The sequence below is a fragment of the Dendronephthya gigantea genome, unplaced genomic scaffold (assembly GCF_004324835.1).
Source record: "Dendronephthya gigantea isolate DGI-Jeju-01 unplaced genomic scaffold, DenGig_1.0 000020F, whole genome shotgun sequence".
Lineage (NCBI taxonomy): Eukaryota > Metazoa > Cnidaria > Anthozoa > Malacalcyonacea > Nephtheidae > Dendronephthya > Dendronephthya gigantea.
In genome coordinates this window covers 2,112,199-2,129,577 of record NW_021163030.1, presented here as the reverse complement: position 1 = coordinate 2,129,577, position 17,379 = coordinate 2,112,199, and the positions used below count along the sequence as shown (strand labels likewise).

At 35.9% G+C, this 17,379-nt stretch overlaps 4 protein-coding genes across 4 annotated transcripts; 3 read left to right on the top strand and 1 right to left on the bottom strand.

The window, feature by feature from the left end:
- The first annotated feature begins 479 nt into the window (after positions 1 to 479).
- LOC114521428 (monocarboxylate transporter 4-like) lies at positions 480 to 4,388 on the top strand. Its single transcript, XM_028541880.1, has 5 exons — positions 480 to 627; positions 1,737 to 1,887; positions 2,400 to 2,968; positions 3,413 to 3,788; positions 4,108 to 4,388. Exons 2-5 carry the CDS (start codon positions 1,737 to 1,739, stop codon positions 4,353 to 4,355), a joined length of 1,344 nt encoding a protein of 447 aa, XP_028397681.1. The 5' UTR covers positions 480 to 627; the 3' UTR covers positions 4,356 to 4,388.
- A 225-nt stretch (positions 4,389 to 4,613) lies between these two features.
- LOC114521630 (telomerase RNA component interacting RNase-like) lies at positions 4,614 to 7,878 on the bottom strand. Its single transcript, XM_028542129.1, has 3 exons — positions 7,566 to 7,878; positions 6,080 to 6,160; positions 4,614 to 5,476 (listed from the first exon to the last, which is right to left on the bottom strand). Exons 1-3 carry the CDS (start codon positions 7,758 to 7,760, stop codon positions 5,357 to 5,359), a joined length of 396 nt encoding a protein of 131 aa, XP_028397930.1. The 5' UTR covers positions 7,761 to 7,878; the 3' UTR covers positions 4,614 to 5,356.
- Positions 7,879 to 9,504: 1,626 nt separating this feature from the next.
- Positions 9,505 to 12,898, top strand: LOC114521603 (prostaglandin reductase 1-like). Its single transcript, XM_028542094.1, has 8 exons — positions 9,505 to 9,704; positions 10,647 to 10,692; positions 10,820 to 10,882; positions 11,095 to 11,256; positions 11,478 to 11,751; positions 12,000 to 12,105; positions 12,246 to 12,364; positions 12,669 to 12,898. The coding sequence occupies exons 1-8, from the start codon at positions 9,602 to 9,604 to the stop codon at positions 12,777 to 12,779; spliced, it is 984 nt and encodes a 327-aa protein (XP_028397895.1). The 5' UTR covers positions 9,505 to 9,601; the 3' UTR covers positions 12,780 to 12,898.
- A 761-nt stretch (positions 12,899 to 13,659) lies between these two features.
- Positions 13,660 to 16,987, top strand: LOC114521604 (prostaglandin reductase 1-like). Its single transcript, XM_028542095.1, has 8 exons — positions 13,660 to 13,845; positions 14,751 to 14,800; positions 14,893 to 14,955; positions 15,096 to 15,257; positions 15,564 to 15,837; positions 16,089 to 16,194; positions 16,260 to 16,378; positions 16,794 to 16,987. Exons 2-8 carry the CDS (start codon positions 14,796 to 14,798, stop codon positions 16,902 to 16,904), a joined length of 840 nt encoding a protein of 279 aa, XP_028397896.1. The 5' UTR covers positions 13,660 to 13,845; positions 14,751 to 14,795; the 3' UTR covers positions 16,905 to 16,987.
- Positions 16,988 to 17,379: the final 392 nt, after the last annotated feature.

Genomic DNA, 17,379 nt, shown 5'->3' with positions numbered 1-17,379 from the left:
TTGCTTTTGAATTTTTATTATTTAACATCTAGGTCAAATTACATGCGTGTACGAACGTATGAAAAACGCTAAGTGGAAAACAGCCTTTAATTGGATAAGACACTAAGACAATGTGAAAGTTCTGAAGGATAAACCAAATGGGATTAGCTGTAATAACATATAGTGGATAGCTCGAATAATCATGTAATATTCGGGATGCCCGCGCTATTATCTGGTTTAATATATTTCCTGAGGTTTGCAATGTCTACTTTTCGAGTTTAGCCCAGTGAGCTGATTTAGCCTTTCTAACGATGACGAATATCCGCAATTTTGGGGTATTTTTAGCCTTTTTTAGGTAAAATATGCCAATATGAAAAGCTCACTAAAGGTTACCAAATGGTTTTCCGTGCAGGATTGCGTGCACAACTTTTTATCAAACCTCCTCGAACCCAGGCTAAAAAAAAAGACGCGTAAGGAGACGTCATTCGGTCAATTGCGTCAGTGCCAGTGGCAGCGATTTAAAATAGAAAATTGTGAATGTTTCTTGCGTAGATGTTGTAGAGAATAGCGGTTTTGCTGTGGAAACTTCTGCTGTTTGCAACACTAATCTCATTTTAATTTAGAAATTACTAGTACGGTGAAACGGTGGTACGTAAATCTAGTATTTAAAGCCTGGTTTCCATATGACGCCGACGTCGGCAAAGTATTATTGTCGGTGATTATTGATGAGTGAAATCTTTTGTCTTTCTGAAATCATTTTCTCCTTGGTTGATTACAGACAATGAGTCGGCGACAGGTCGGCGTCATATGGAAACCAGGCTTAAAGCTCATAGGCCACCGACTGTCGACGATGGCTATTGTCGGTGACCACTGAAGTATAAAGGGCCGTTTACAGATGTGTGATTTTCGTCTATTGATAGACATGAACGAGTGAACTATTTACGGTGCTCATTGTTCAAATAAGAACTCTTAATCGCTGACAGAGCATTCGTATTAAGCGATTTAACTGCAAATAGCCGTAACTAGTCACTTGTTCACATCTACTAAAAGAAGAAAATACCACAGACGGGCCTTAAATTTGTTATTTTGAATAGCTCTTCGTCCCCAGAGAGCAACCGTACATCGCCAACTGTCGGTGATATACTGATATAATGCCTGGGCTGTAAATAAATAATAACAGACTTTAACAGTTCAGCGCAGCGCAATGTATGACCTCCCTCTGTTGGTATCCAACCTTGCAAGCTAGGCTTTTCTATCTATGCCCCACGGCGAAGGCCTGGCTTGCGAGGTTGGTTGGTGTCAAGAGGCCTTGTATTAGAAATGCAAGTGTTGGCATGATTTTTAGATTAAAACCAACCGCACCAGACACTATAGTATTACCATTGTTATAACCATTTTGGTTCAATATTAAAAGAATGACTCAGGAATTTGATAAAATTTTCAGCTCATCTGTATTGGGTAATGAATTAATGAAATGTTTCACTTTGAATGCAACACTTTTAGTATTGCATTGACAGCCAGATTGAGCCAGTAACAATTTATAAAACTTGCATGGCATATTTTTTGGTTATCCGGAAAACCAGATGTACCTGCATAAATTAATTATATGCAGAGCTTTTGGTCTGTTGACCAGGTCTTCATTATATAAGAAAGAGAATCGTACCTACTTCATTTATATTTTATTGCTTTAAGTTGATATTAATTTGACACTGATTTCTAAGAGCTCTGATAAAAACTATACCTCATATTTATTTTAGATGAGTCATATACACAAAGATGGACCATACTCATGGCTTTGGCTAACTGTAACTGCCATTGTCTGTTTCACATTTATTGGCCTTGCAGACTCAATGGGAATTATTGTTGCTGTGTTTATAGAACGCTTGCATGGGAGCAATGCAATAGGAGGTATGCAATATTGCGCTGTTTGATATCTTTTTAGTTTCCATTTGTAGTACACTCGGCTGGTGTAACATCAAAAATATTGCCTAAACATTACAATTATGGCTGAGATATTTTTTATATCACAGTGAATATTTAAGCCTACATGCTTGTAAGTCCACAGCCTTTATCAAGGAGATTACAGACTAAAGAAATACACATTGCTTTGTGTCAATGATATTCCCTTTTGTCCTTCTGCAGAAATTTTAGTTGGCTGCCAATAATTGAATGACTTTAGTGGCATAGTAACCACATATTCTAACCATGTTAAATTTGAATTTTATGAATAAAGACTGTAAGGCCATTAAGAGCTAACCAATGGACTGAGCACAAATTGGAGAGTAAAGGAACACTTTAAAAGCCAATTGTCTTATAAAAAGGCCCATATTTAAAGTTTACAACTGAATAAAAATATATGTAAAAAGTAGACAGCTAATTCTTGTGTGAAACTATAGTTTCTCAGCATACTCTTTCTGTAGGTTGGATAGGTTCAGTGATATTTTTTCTGGCTCTTGCGTTAACTCCACTGGTGGTATATATTCACAGACGTGCTGGATTCCGTTGGTGTATGCTCATCACAAGCATATTGTTCAGTTTCTCACTATGTTTGACACCATTCATGACAAACACCATCCTCATATTTTTTACTTACTCAATTCCGTTTGGGTGCGTACTTAGTGTTATTTCTACACTGACAATTATAACACAACGAGAATATTTTAGTAAATATTTTGGATTAGCTGTTGGCGTGCGTTTTAGCGCAAACGCTATTGGTGCTATGGTGGTTTCTATAATTTTGCCAATTATTTTGGCTGAGTTCGGATACAAGATGACGTTTTTTTCCATGTTGGTCTTCACTCCAGTTCTATTACTCTATGGTTTGGTTGCTCGTCATCAGGCGCAGCAAGTCCAAGTTAGAGAAACGGAGAAATGCGGAGAATCTGTCACCTCTCTCTACAAGGAGTTCTTTCAGGATAAATCTTTTACAGTTTCTCTAATCGGAGTGACAATGTTTACTTTTACTTGTCTTATTCCGCTAATTTTTATGGTGAGTGTTGACGAGATTTTTTCATTGGGGTTTTCTATTATTTAAAACTGAGCGGTTGTGAAATCCACTGCAGACGGTGTCAGTAAATTGTATTAATTAAGCGATTACTGGAATCAATGAGTTATGAGTGGAATGTCCAACGTACGTGGCGGCGTCTTTACAACAACTTGGGATCAAATCTAGCATATCGAAACGTCGAGAAGTGTTTTTGTCTATTTCAGGCTTTCAGCCACTTGTTATTTGACGCGACGTACTTATCTTAGTGATAACAGTTCTCGAAATCAAAGAGTTCTCGTAGTTATCTTAGTGATAACAGTTTTTAAAATGAAATTTTGGAGGGATACAGCATATAGCAGTTAGTATTGACTGATGAAGCCGGCATATATAGGTACATTTTTTTATTCCCTGTTAATCATTTTGATTTTTGAACTCTTTACATTAAAGGTTCGTTATGGTGTGACATTAGGTTATCCTTTATCAAAGGCAAAATGGTTGATGGTAACAAGAGGAATAACAACGTTTGTAGCAAGATTACTAGCCGGGCGTCTTGGTGATATTTTTTTAAAGAATGGGAAAGTGAAAATGGTCTCTCAAATAACGTTTGTCGTGTTTGGTGTTTTGAATTTCATGTGTTCTTTTCTTCGTTCTTTTCCTCTGTTACTCGTTTATATGGGTTTAGTTGGGATAGTCGAAGGCGTATGGTGGGTGACGTACCCTATCTTAATAATGGAAATCACAGGAGGATATTATTACAATGAAGCATACTCCTTAGTTTGTCTCATTATTGCGTTTGCTATACTCCTTGGTCCTCCAATAGTAGGTACGCTGGAATCAGGTACTTTATATGCACGTTATACTGCGGCGAAAATATTTCTGAAAAAATGCTAAGAAAAACGGATCACTGTATTGTGCTAGAATAGTGAAAGCTTCGACCTGACCACCAATTACAAAGATAAGTCGTTTGCCAGCGGATTTTATGTATATAAAACTACTAAAATTAATAGATGAATCCAACCATGATAGCAACTTTTTAAAGAATATATAGCTATGAATAATGCGATCTATAGCATGTAACAATAGTCAAAAATATCCCTGACCCTGTGTTAGCATTGTTAACTAACCAGATATATTTTTTTTAGGTCGGATTTTTGATGTTACTAATGACTTTCGTTACGTGTTTTACCTCGCGTTTGGAGTGTCTTTATTAGCTGCAATAACGCTTAATATTAGCTCACGTGTAAGAGTAGAAAGTGAACAATCATTAGTGCAAAAAGGTAAACTTGCTAAAGAGAATATGCCTTGTGAGACAGACAGAAGCCTAGACAAAAGCCATTCCATACTTGAAAGTGGCGTTAAAACAAAACTGGTTTATGAAACTGCAGTGTAAAAATTCTATGTAATCTTAATAAACTTATTTAAAACAATCACATGTCATGAGACGCTGTCGTTGTACTTTCAGCATTGATTGCACAAAAAAACCTACACTCAAACGGGAGTATTTCGCATCATGGTCCCCAAAATATGTTTGTTGATAATTTCCTTGGCTTGTAAATTTACATTATTACTTCTGAGATTACAGAAATAATTGTTTGCTGTTTTGAATCATAGTTATTGTTGATTCATTTACGCAAGCTGTTCCAACATACATACACCGTTATAGGTTTATAGCAAACTATACATTTTCATATATTTTTTACCAATCATCTTGGGGCGGAATCCTAGCCTTTCCTGAAATCTGACTGGCCTAATTTATACAGACCTGTTTGACCACTACTTGCCATCCTGGGCCAGGCTAGGCTACTGGCCGAAGGACGTTTTCAAGACAAAGCAGAAATACTTTACTATCCGGACTGATCTAAACGCTTATTACGATGCACGAAGATATATAATAGTGGTAAATAAATTTAGACCGCTTGCACCCACTGACACTATCAACATGACCTAAGACAAAGTTTTGTGGATTGTGCATGGTAATTCGATCTATTTTAGAATTTTCCAAGCTCTATCAATAAATGTAATATTTTCGTCTTACAGGGGCACAAAATCTAAAATGTAAACAATATTACACATAATTTACGTCCGAATTCTCTGACTATATAATATATAAATACACTGCATGTAAATACCACATCAGGGGCCAGTTGTATGAAAGCCGGATAGCGCTATCCACCGGAGAGTGGATTTTTCTATCGCTCTAAAATCGCCCTTTGTTGGCTTACATTAGTATTCCTAAATAGATTGCTTACAAAGCTCAAATTTATTGTAACATTTTTAGAAAGGTTGAAAAAATCACTATCCAGTGGATAGCGCTATCCAGCCTGCTACAACCGACCCCTGAACTGCTGAAGTTAATTATAATTTTTTTCTTGCACAGTTGCAGACATTGCACTACTTCACTAGAGGCCGATTCTGTTCCGTGTCATCTGTACAAGACATTTCTTTATATTTCTTAACTTCTTCCATATATGCTTTCCAAGCGCTAGATTTCTCGTCCGGGTTTTCCTCCTTCTAAAGTCAAAGAGAAGTGCGCATTGTGATGATCATATATACTGGGGTCTAGGAAAGTATACGACGCTTGGGGCGCTTTTTTTAAGCCCCCAAAATGGCCACGCCTGAACTTAAATAGAAAACTGCCTTTTTCGTGCTAGGCAGATGTACCGATATACTTGAATGCAAAGTTCTTGAAACACTCTAAAATACCAGTAATCTGTCGGTAGTGAAACTGATGCAACAGGACTGGTTTGGCTGTATCAGGAAGCGTTTTGTTTCTGCCGTATCATAGATCTCCGTTTTATCATATGAAAACGACACTACCTGGAAATGCATATTTTAACTTTACAGCTAAATTAAACCACGTTTTGCTTGTATAACACTGATAGCAGGTGTCAAGCCGAAGGTGATTTAGAACCCCGCCCTGTGAGATGACTTTTTGGCTGGCGACGTTCTTTATTTCTGTGTTTAACATTTTGATGTTTTTAAAACATTTATTAATTAATCACTGCCGTCATTGTTCATTTCTCCGTCCAGTTTTTGTACAATCAGCCTATAGCTGTACCACACAGCTAATTCAGGAGAAATATGTAAAATTATTTAATTTCACTCATGATTTACCTTCTTTTCCAACTTTTTCTTTTTAGCATCCAATTTTTTTGATGATCCTGGCATTCTTCCTACAGGAATTTTTCTCTTTCCCTAAATTTAGATTGACTAATATCTATGAGACTTTAACATTCAACATAAAATTGTTGATTACCAGCCGACAGTTTCAGACACATTGCAAAACATTGTCAAAGTCCAAAAAATAACATCTTGAGGGATCCAAGATGTGGATTAGAACAGGAGTTCTGACACAAGTTATCATATCTCGACATCATTGCAAAATCATCATCTGACCAACTGATCACAAACAATTATACAGTGCTGTATACACAATGCATGTTCCTTCAGGTATGACGTCATTCACATTGTTTGTTTTCAGAAAGATTTTGATGATTTTGCAATAAAATTGAAATATCAAAACTTCTGTCTGTACTTTTGTTTCAAACCATATGTTCGATTTTTCAAGATGCCTTTTTTCTTCGGACTTTGCATTGTCATTATTAACATTCCACTCTTCAGTTTACAATGGGATAGGGGGAATTAAAGTTGCCTTACTCAGGAAACACCAAGACCAATATGTTGGATAAGACTGGGATTGAATATTGAAACCACTTGAAATTTGAAACAAGGAAGTGTGAATAAAAAGAAGTTCTGACTGTAGAAGCTATGGTGTCTTTATAAATCTTTTAAAATGTAGAATGGTGCTTGTTTAACACAACTACCAACATTTCTAGTTACATATTTTGAATTAACATGTTGTCATATTTTTTTCTAAAAGCTCCTATTTAATTGTTGACTGTGTGTGAAATAGAAATAAATTTTAATTATAAGAGGGTTGAATTCGAATCAGTTTCTTGGGCTAAAATACTTTGAATAATTTCAAGGATATTTAAGAAACAAGAAGTTCTATTGTAGAGAAAAAAAACTAATGAATTAAGTTGACATTTTGTCACTTGCATGTAGCACCCATAGGATAATGTGTTATCCTGATTTAACTCACTTGAGCTAATCAGCTCTGGTACTGTACCTTTTTATGTTTGAGGGGTTTAATTTTGATAACTGCTAACATGTGAACATAAACAATGCTGTTGCATGTATATAAATAAGTGCATACGAGCTTTACTGAGACACAAAGCAAATTACTTCTGTACATTGTTTACTGTCTGGGATAATAAACATATAAAAATGTAGTTTAGACAAAAAAAGCTTCAATGAAGAACCTTTCGCCTTTACTAAATTTTTTTACATGTTCATAGTGCCCGAGATTGGTTTGAATCATAAGATTTACGACTGAACTCTGAAGTAAAATGAGCTTTTTTGAACTTTCATTTACGAATTCATCTCCCACTTCGCCTCTGCTCGCACGCCGCCTGCTATGATACGTAATGACACTGTTATCAATAAATACACAAACATTTTACTATTTAATGTATTAATACAACCCTCAAATGTATTGAACCATGTTGTCTTCACGGCCACGTTATAAATCTATTCACACCTGTAACAATAAGTTTGCAGTTTTTCTTTTCTCTGCTTCGGTTTCAGCTGTATTTTCTGTTTTTTTATCCGCGACATTTTTTTGCTCTTTTAATCTTTGCTTGTAAATTTCGAAAAAGCTACCGTCGTTTACAAAGGAGTTCATAGATTTATTTGTTTTGCTTGTCTCACATTTCTCTACATTTTCCGACGCCATATTTGTTTAAAATGGCCTATATAGACTATTGGAGTGATGAGGCCAAAAGCATAACAGGATTGTGAGTATGGTTGTGAATGCTGCCACTGATGCTACCTGTGAATATTATCCATGACGAAAACATTTTAATAAATTAAGCCGTTCAATCATTTATATTGAGTTTCCTTTTGAGAATGATGACTATTTTGACGTTAAAAACTAACAAGGATTGTTTCAAAACGCTAAAATTTCTAAAAGAATATCAAAACACTAAAATTTCTCGCCAAAAACACTTAAAAAACTTTTAGGCGTTTAAATCTTGACATTTCCAATCGTGTGCCTTATTAGTCGTTTTCTGTGCATATACTTGTTAGGGATCGCCCCCCGAGACCAGGAAAAGCTTAAATATGTTAAATTTATCCTCGCTCTCAAGGCTAGCCACTGTAGCTGATTCGTCTATGACGCGCTAGGCGTGTGGCAAAGCATACTCTGTTTCTCACTGAGACGTAACGGTTAGGTGCACATACATCATGGTCTGGGGGCCGTAGTGCATCTCCCCCTTAGACGGCCGTTAAGATGTGAGTTATGGGGGGGAGTTCTTCCTATAGCAACTGTCCTTGCACCTTTCGTAGTTGTAACTATGTTGGTATATTGCAGCTCTGGTTGTATAACCGAGTTAGATTGTGGCATAGGCTGGATGATCTCTTTTGGGTGTTTTTCCCCAATTTTTTTTTGGCACGTTTTCCAAATTTTTCTTTTATGTACAAAAAAAATGGTATTAAACATATATGGGACGGATAGGGTTTGAAAAAAAAAATTATATCGACTAAAAACCACCTTAATTAACCCCTGAATACTCTCCCCAGTCTCTCCATGGCTGAGTCTCTGAAATAAATAATAATACAATATCAGAAATCATTCATAAACATCAAACATCTTCATCAACTTTACAGCAGTAAAACAGCGACAAAGACATTCAGACAGTCAACTCTGCGTTCTCGTTAGTGCCTTCAGCCCGAGAACTGTCAATCAAAAGTCTGGATAAATCCCCTGGCTTTCCCTGCGAGTTCTCAAATTCATATTTCAAAATATCTGACATTGAAAACAACTCAAGATTTTCTAATAATTGTGTTTATTCATTAATACTGATCCATGAGATAGTTTGAACGAAGACTCCACCATTGTTGGGTATACCAGTGCAGTATGGTAATCCAGGTTATATCCCAATGGTAGACCATAATCTCGATGAATCACCCTGAATTCTTCTGTAGCTAAATTTTCATTTCACAACAAGAAACACGGCATGTTTATGGCCATTTTAAGAGCACAATCAATTGTTATTCCCAATTGATTGCATATAAAATCCAACTTTCATTTAATTTCAAATACATAACTTCGAAGTTTGGGACGTACGTAGACTTGCTACAAGTCGACTCTTTAAACCCATACGTACGGTACTTGTAGAGAAAGCGGACAAACCTACTGCGACCATTCTATTCCTCGCCACAATTAATCAAACCACGCAGGTAATATACGCTGAAGCCAGAGTTAGCCAAACTTAACATTGGCACAGGGGGTGCTTTTCAACATCTCTCCGCTTAATGATGGTCTTTATGGTGTGTGAACTTTGAACCTGGACACATGAATACAAAATACATTTTATTAAGCGCCTGGGAACGAGGCTGATTACATAACATGTGACGTAATGTGACGTAGCTTACGGGAGTTACGACCTGGTTACGACTTACGGCAAGTCCACATTACGCAACAGCCGCAGCAGCTTGTACTTTTTCATTTAGAAGCACGTCCGTCGGTGGAGAATACAGCTGTTTTAACACCATTTATACCAAATAATTTACAACATGAAAGGCAAGAAATACCTCTACGCTCATAAGTTTGAGGGAATGCCAAAAGTTACAGATTTACAACTGGTGGAAGAGGAGCTTCCACCGGTCAATGATGGAGGTATTAAATGTTTCCGTTCTTCAATGAGTGATATAAAAATTTGCACAGAACATCTAACTAGGTTGCATTTTGATTTAATGTATTCCCTTATGTCCCAAACTGAGTGTGTAATGATTGCATAATAAATAAACGTCGTTAGTCTGCATAACCCTCCGCAGGTCACAGAGGAGCCCAAGGCCTCAACTACCCGCAAGCTCAGTCCTGTTTATTGGTTATACAAACCTGTGCCTGTGGTATATTCATAATCTGCTGTGGTCCATGGAGTATTGCAAAGCGCATTTTTCACAATATGAACAGTAATAGAGCATCAACTACTCCCAAAATTTTTCTGGGCTAAACAAAACTACAAAAGTGCATATTAATTAGCAACAGCTAGCTCCAGCATCAATCTGGGAGTCAGCTCTCAAATTGCATATCATATTATTCAGATAACCAGTTCAGTAAAATCCAATTCTGAATGATAGTTCTATATAGAATGTTTCCATTGGTTAAATTGAAACATGTAATTTTCTTAGTTTCAATTAGAATTTTCTTTGTTGCAATTAGAAACAAAGCTGCAACTGACTGGTCTGCTGCTTTTTTTATCCTTAGTTTTTACCAGCAAAACTTTAAAATATACCATAGTTGAATAAATAACTAATTATGAAGAAAATTAACAAAAATAATAATTAAACCTAGTTGCTTTTGAAAACTGAAAATCAAATTCATAAAACTCATGTTGTTTCTACTTCAGGAAAATTTACACGATGTAATATTAACAGCAACAACAAAATTTATACTTACTTTAAATTATACTAAATTATTTTAGATTTCTCATACTATCTTTTATGCAGACTGTTTGCATGATGTCAGTGTACAATATACTGTCAAACTAAATCTGCATGTATTCTTATATGTGACATAACAAGAATTTACAATTGATTTTTTTACAATATTATATAGATGTTTTAGTTGAGGTTGAATGCTTAAGTATGGACCCTTATATGAGGTAGCTAGTTTATTATAAATTTTCATTGCGCCTAATGTTGGATACTTTTACTGATCATAAAAGTACATGGTCATCATTTTATGACCAACGTCTGAAAGGCTTTCTGAATAGATATTGTGTTTTTTAGACCATACGCACCACAAATACTAAAAGAAGGCGATGTTATGATCAATTTCTTTGTAGCTGGGAAGTAAGTAATGAGTTTTGTGCATGTCAATATAAGTGTATAATTGTAACAAATATTAATTGTAAAGGATGTAACAAAATTTTTTACTACAGAGTACTGCATGACTAGTAAAGTACCAAACAGCCTTTACTGACTATATATCATAAGATGATTGTACTAGATAGAAATCTTGCCTTCCGTAGCGTGTATACATTCAGTAACTTGTTGTTATTTAGGGTGATTGAAAGTAAGGATGAGACATTGCCTATTGGAACAAAGGTTGTTGGACCTCTAGGTTGTAGAGCTCATGCAGTCGTACCAGGAAAACAATTGACAAAATTAGACTTTCTTGATGATCTATCAACATCTGTAGGACTTGGTGCTGCTGGCATGCCAGGGTACAGTTTGTAAAGAAATCAATATATTGTAAAAGATATTTTACGTAATTGACTTTTCGGGAGCGTTTTGCCGAGTGGATGTTGTTGATATGAAAGTAGGTTGCAGACCTAAGTCTTGGTGATGGTACTACTACTATTCCCAATTAATGATTAATTTTCAATATGATACTTTTGTTCCTATTTTTTTTTGTCTTCTTAATGCACGCGTAAATGGTTTTTAGGTTGACTGCTTATTTTGGTGTTTTGAATATTCTCGCTCCAAAAGAAGGAGAGACTCTGTATGTGAACAGTGCAGCAGGAGCCGTTGGTGCTGTTGTTGGTCAGATTGCGAAAATTAAAGGATGCCGAGTTGTTGGTAGCGCAGGTTCAGATGAGAAAGTTGCGTATTGTAAAAGTCTTGGTTTTGATGAAGTGTTCAATTATAAGACAGTTACTTCGGTTGAGGACGCGTTGAAGGCAGCTTGTCCTAATGGAATTGACATGTTCTTTGAAAATGTAAGTTTAATAAATGCTTTAGTCGTCAACTTTCTTCCGCTTCGATCAGGAGGTCGCTATTCACTATCAATTTAACCAATGGGTTACATTTTATTATTGTTGATTCAGACGAACTGATAAAGATGAGTGATCAATTATTCTTCTTCTTCTGACCCGCGTTTTGACGTCTTCCGAGACTGAGAAAAATCCGCGTCTTTCGTCTTGATTGTTGATGCTAAATAGATCACGATCAAAATTATTTTGTATAGGTCGGTGGTCCTGGGTTTTCAAAAGTAATCAAACTATTAAATAGATCGGGCCGGGCTGCAGTCTGTGGTGCTATTTCGACTTACAATTCAAAAGAACCTGTACTCAGTAAGTAATGGTATAACGGTATTAATTAATTTAAAGAAACTTAGCCTTTTGTCAGTAGGTAATAGTGAGTAACCTGATTATAGTTGGTAATAAATATCTGATACTAAAGTGATGGTAATAAATATTTTATTTTATTGCAGTTGAAGATATTCTGTGGTCCCTAGTTGCCAATCGCATCAAGGTACAAGGATTTAACGTGGTCCAGTTTGATACCGAATGGCCAGAGGCAAGAAAAGAGCTTGTACGATGGATCAAGGAGGTGAAACGTAACTTAGCAAGGCATTAATAATTATTTGCATGCAATAAATTATATTTTCATGCAGGTAATGATGTTGTTATCGTAACCGTTATTAAGATTATTTGGAGAATTAGACGCGGGAATAATCCGAATGAGAGCAGCATTTTTTTCCAATTTTTGTATTTTCCCCTCAAAGTGAAGGAGGAATTAGTGGGATTTTATTAGATAAAGATGTATGTTTGAGTTTCCATGCTCCCCACCCTGTTCCCACACAGCACTCCTCAGTTACCATTATTAATTAAGTCTTTTTTTTGGATATTTTTAGGGTAAAATAAAAATTAAGGAGCACATCACAAATGGCTTTGAAAATCTCCCAAAGGCATTAATTGAATTGTTTACAGGAAGCAATTTTGGAAAGGCTGTTGTAGTAGTTTGAAATTCATGAACGCAGTATCTAATTAAAAGATGAATCAATAGATCAGATGGGTAATTTTAGTCAACAAATAAATAACGAAAATGTCTCGATGATTTCATTTTTGAAATGTTGGTCATTCAAATCAATCTGAATGGTTTCATATAGACAGGAATCTCATTAAAGTATGATCATTATTATTAATTAATTTAATATTTAAATTGGCACGAGATTAGTGAATACAATGATGCAATGCTTGCATTGGAAGAAAATTAAAAAAATAATGATCTTCGCGAGTGTCACAATGATCACTGTTCATTCAGTGATCTGGCATTGCAGTCAAAACTGACCAATCCTGAATTTCAAATGCAAACTTGCAGATCGACTGCAGTCAAAGAAGTGAAAGTGACTTCCGAAACAAAGTTTGAAAACTGCATGTTGGACAAGTGTCAACCGTGTTCAGGCTGTTCTTACTGCTTTAAATATGTTACTCTACTATAGACGTTCTAGCCCAGCCCTCCCCTCCCTACTCCCAGCGCTCTTCCCTCCCTACTCCCAGCGCTCTTCCCAACCCCATTCGGACATTACATTGTATTGTGTAAGTACTTTCCCTGTTTCCCACTAATTTTGGGAACTATTAGTATTAGGTGTGAATTAGGATTATACGGCGTGTTTGGCGGTTTGCCTTCCCACAAAAGTCAGGACGTCTACTTCTGTGGATCAGTTAGACCTGGAAGGCACACACCCATAACTCCAAGGTCCTCAGTGAGTTGTGTCTGTTGTAATAATTTTTGATATGCTCGTTTTTCGCGCACAAATATTTTCTCTTTGTTTCCAAAAATTAACTACCAAGCACTAATCGCATTTTTGGGCGAGTGCAAGCCTGGTGCAAGCTAGTGCAAGGTGTTGCGTAACGTCTTTCAATCTTCAGTGAGAGCATAGGTGGGAGGACATCATCATTCATCAGTGTACAAAATAATTTGCAAAATGAAAGGCAAGAAATACCTCTACGCTCATAAGTTTCAGGGAATGCCAAAAATTACAGATTTACAACTTGTAGAAGAGGAGCTCCCCCCGGTTAATGATGGAGGTAAAGCATCTTTTGAAACCAAAAGTTTACTCTGTTAACTGCAATCTTGAATATGAATAAATTCGCTTATACAACTAAAATATTGGTTCGATTACGTTGGCATATTATTAACCTATGCAAATAATGTACCCAGAGTCATACATCTGCAGACTGCAAGCAGATTTTCTTGGAACAACCATAACTAAGACAGTCGTGAGTCGTGTTTCCACTATCTAATTAACTATGTTATGGGTGGACACACTTTCGTCTTTGGTATATTCATAAATTGGTGTTGTGTATTTCAAATCTATATACCAGTCCAATTTGGCCTCACAAATATAAAACTATATAAAACTAGTCTGGCTTAATTCACATAAAAAAATACAATAATACACCATCAAAGATTTTGAACATTTCCCCCTTCTACTACCAAGGTTGCATATTAAGTGCAGCTTTTTAAATTGTTTCAGAAGATCATCCCAAAAATTGTGTACCATATAACCATGCAGTTTTGGTCCCTTATGTCAGTCAATGGACAATGCTATCAATGGTCTTGTGGTTGCATGTTCAGAAGTTGGAAAATTAAATTAAACTTAATCTTAATTTAAACTTAATTAAATCAATGCTTACCAATAGGCTCTCTAAGAACTATAGGCCCACTTAGTCTAGCTGTCCTAATCAGGACCATCCCCATGCAAAAAAATTTACAAACTTTAGGCATAATTTAAGGTCTGGCAGGGAAAACCAATTAACTACAGTAGCATCAACAAATAAGGTGCAAATGAAAAAACTGTAGGGTCATTTAATGCATTCAGGGTGAACATGAAATACAACTCAATCAAAGAAGTGAATGTATAAGACTATAACAATAATGCATATTAAACATTTAACGTCAAGTCGACAACTGATATTTTCATACAATTTAGATGTTTTGGTTCAGGTTGAATGTTTGAGTATGGCCGGATCCTTATATGAGGTAGTTAGTTTGGTAAAATTATGCGTCTAATTTTCTGAACAGCATGAGCAAACACAGCAAGGGTTGTTTAATAGAAATCACGTTTTGTTTAGACCATATGCACCAGTCATATTAAAAGAAGGTGATGTTATGATCAATTTCAATGTAGCTGGAAAGTGAGTATGACTATTATATGGTACTGGTTAGTGGTTATTTCAAGCCAAGAGTAAACAAAGAAATATAAAAGGTGAAAATAATAATTGATTCACTATAGCTGAAAATCATGGTTGTCATTCAGTAATTTGTTATTATTTAGGGTGATTGAAAGTAAGGATGAGACATTGCCTATTGGAACAAAGGTTGTTGGACCTCTAGGTTGTAGAGCTCATGCAGTCATAGCAGGGAAACAATTGACAAAGTTAGACTTTCTTGATGATCTACCAACATCTGTAGGACTTGGTGCTGCTGGCATGCCAGGGTACAGTTCATAAAGTCTATATATAATGGATATTTTACGTAATTGACCTTTCGGCCTTTGTATAACAGCGTTTTGCTGAGTAGTTTGATTACATTTGTTTGGCGGAGTAAAAGAGAATACCCTATGTCTCTGAATGTCTTGGTCATAGTACTAGTAACGTTTAACTTAATGTTAGTGCAATCATGGATTTTTGGCACGTTTTAGTGTTTTCGAAGTTTACTGAGTGACGGATTTTTTCAATATGATGGTTTTGTCCTATCACATTGAACTCAGTTTTGTGTTTTTTCATGCGTAAATGGTTTTTAGGTTGACTGCTTATTTTGGTGTTTTGAATATTCTCGCTCCAAAAGAAGGAGAGACTCTGTATGTGAACAGTGCAGCAGGAGCCGTTGGTGCTGTTGTTGGTCAGATTGCGAAAATTAAAGGATGCCGAGTTGTTGGAAGCGCAGGTTCAGATGAGAAAGTTGCGTATTGTAAAAGTCTTGGTTTTGATGAAGTGTTCAATTATAAGACAGTTACTTCGGTTGAGGACGCGTTGAAGGCAGCTTGTCCTAATGGAATTGACATGTTCTTTGAAAATGTAAGTTTAATAAATGCTTTAGTCGTCAACTTTCTTCCGCTTCGATCAGGAGGTCGCTATTCACTATCAATTTAACCAATGGGTTACATTTTATTATTGTTGATTCAGACGAACTGATAAAGATGAGTGATCAATTATTCTTCTTCTTCTGACCCGCGTTTTGACGTCTTCCGAGACTGAGAAAAATCTGCGTCTTTTCACGTCTTAATTATTGATGTTAAATAAATCAGGATCAAAATTATTTTGTATAGGTCGGTGGTCCTGGGTTTTCAAAAGTAATCAAACTATTAAATAAATCGGGCCGGGTTGCAGTCTGTGGTGCTATTTCGACTTACAATTCAAAAGAACCTGTACTCAGTAAGTAATGGTCTTTATTAGTGGGTATAATTATATGATGGTAATAAATATATTATTTTTTGTAGTGGAAGATATTATGAGACACCTAATTGGAAATCGCCTCAAAATACAAGGATTTATCGTGTCGCAGTTCGCGACTGAATATCCAGCGGGAAGAAAAGAGCTGGTAAAATGGATCAAGGAGGTAAAATGAAATTTAAAACAAAAATTGAAAGAGTTTTCAACAACTTAAATGTATTACTTTGGAAAGTATTTTTTTAGTATTTTTTTAATAATTTGCTTTAATATACTTGGACTTGACTGAATTGATTACGGAAATGAATCTGAATGAAAACTTTTTTCGAGGGTAATCAAAACTTTCATTAAAATTCTAATTTACCGCGATAGCAAAATAAACTATTTTTTTGAAAGTTCTTTCATTCTGTTTATAAAAAGGAAATACGTTTAAATCTATCAAAAATTGTTTTCAACACTTTTGTTGTTTTTGCCCAAACGGTGAGAAGAGGCGCAAAGTGAAGAAAGAATTGGTGGGCCTGAAAAAGTTGTGCCTCACCCAGCACTCCTCACCATTATTAATTCAGTTTTTTTTATATTTTTAGGGTAAAATAAAAATAAAGGAGCACATCACAAATGGCTTTGAAAATCTTCCAAAGGCATTAATTGAATTGTTTACAGGAAGCAATTTCGGAAAGGCCGTCGTAATGGTGTAAAGTTCAAGAACTCGATATCTAATTGTAATAATTGTAAGAATCAATAAATGAGTAAATTAGTCAACAAACGGTAAATAAATACTGAGAACAAAAAGATGTCTTATGTTTGTTCCAATTGACGCAGAATTGATTTCGTTCAGCGTAGAATATACATGCATGAAAAGTGAGGAGGTATTTGCATCAAGCTAATTCAGCCTTGACCCCCCCAACTTAAGATTATCTAGTAAAAAATCTTGACATGTTGTGAAAGCAAAACCGTTTTAAATTGAGCCCAGTGCCAGTGGTATTGGTATTCGCTATGGCGGTACCTGCGCATCTGCAGACTGCAGGTACCACTGTTTCCAATGCAAAGTTGGGTAAGACCACGGGTAAAACCAAACTAGCTCTATTCCATTTGATTACAGGCAGCCACGTTAGTCAGCCCTGTGGTTAGCCTTATAGATTACCACCCGCCCAAGGCCTGTTCAAAACTTCA

Excerpts from the sequence above, each read along its gene's own strand:
- LOC114521428 (XM_028541880.1), top strand. The coding sequence starts at position 1,737 with ATGAGTCATATACACAAAGATGGACCATACTCATGGCTTTGGCTAACT. Across the intron at positions 2,969-3,412 it reads TTATTCCGCTAATTTTTATG|GTTCGTTATGGTGTGACATT; the intron begins GTGAGTGTTGAC and ends TTTACATTAAAG. Across the intron at positions 3,789-4,107 it reads CCTTGGTCCTCCAATAGTAG|GTCGGATTTTTGATGTTACT; the intron begins GTACGCTGGAAT and ends TATTTTTTTTAG.
- LOC114521630 (XM_028542129.1), bottom strand. The coding sequence starts at position 7,760 with ATGGCGTCGGAAAATGTAGAGAAATGTGAGACAAGCAAAACAAATAAA. Across the intron at positions 6,161-7,565 it reads CTGCAAACTTATTGTTACAG|GGAAAGAGAAAAATTCCTGT; the intron begins GTGTGAATAGAT and ends ATCTAAATTTAG. Across the intron at positions 5,477-6,079 it reads AGAAAAAGTTGGAAAAGAAG|AAGGAGGAAAACCCGGACGA; the intron begins GTAAATCATGAG and ends CTTTGACTTTAG.
- LOC114521604 (XM_028542095.1), top strand. Across the intron at positions 15,258-15,563 it reads GGTGCTGCTGGCATGCCAGG|GTTGACTGCTTATTTTGGTG; the intron begins GTACAGTTCATA and ends AATGGTTTTTAG. Across the intron at positions 16,195-16,259 it reads TTCAAAAGAACCTGTACTCA|TGGAAGATATTATGAGACAC; the intron begins GTAAGTAATGGT and ends TATTTTTTGTAG.
- LOC114521603 (XM_028542094.1), top strand. The coding sequence starts at position 9,602 with ATGAAAGGCAAGAAATACCTCTACGCTCATAAGTTTGAGGGAATGCCA. Across the intron at positions 11,257-11,477 it reads GGTGCTGCTGGCATGCCAGG|GTTGACTGCTTATTTTGGTG; the intron begins GTACAGTTTGTA and ends AATGGTTTTTAG. Across the intron at positions 12,106-12,245 it reads TTCAAAAGAACCTGTACTCA|TTGAAGATATTCTGTGGTCC; the intron begins GTAAGTAATGGT and ends ATTTTATTGCAG.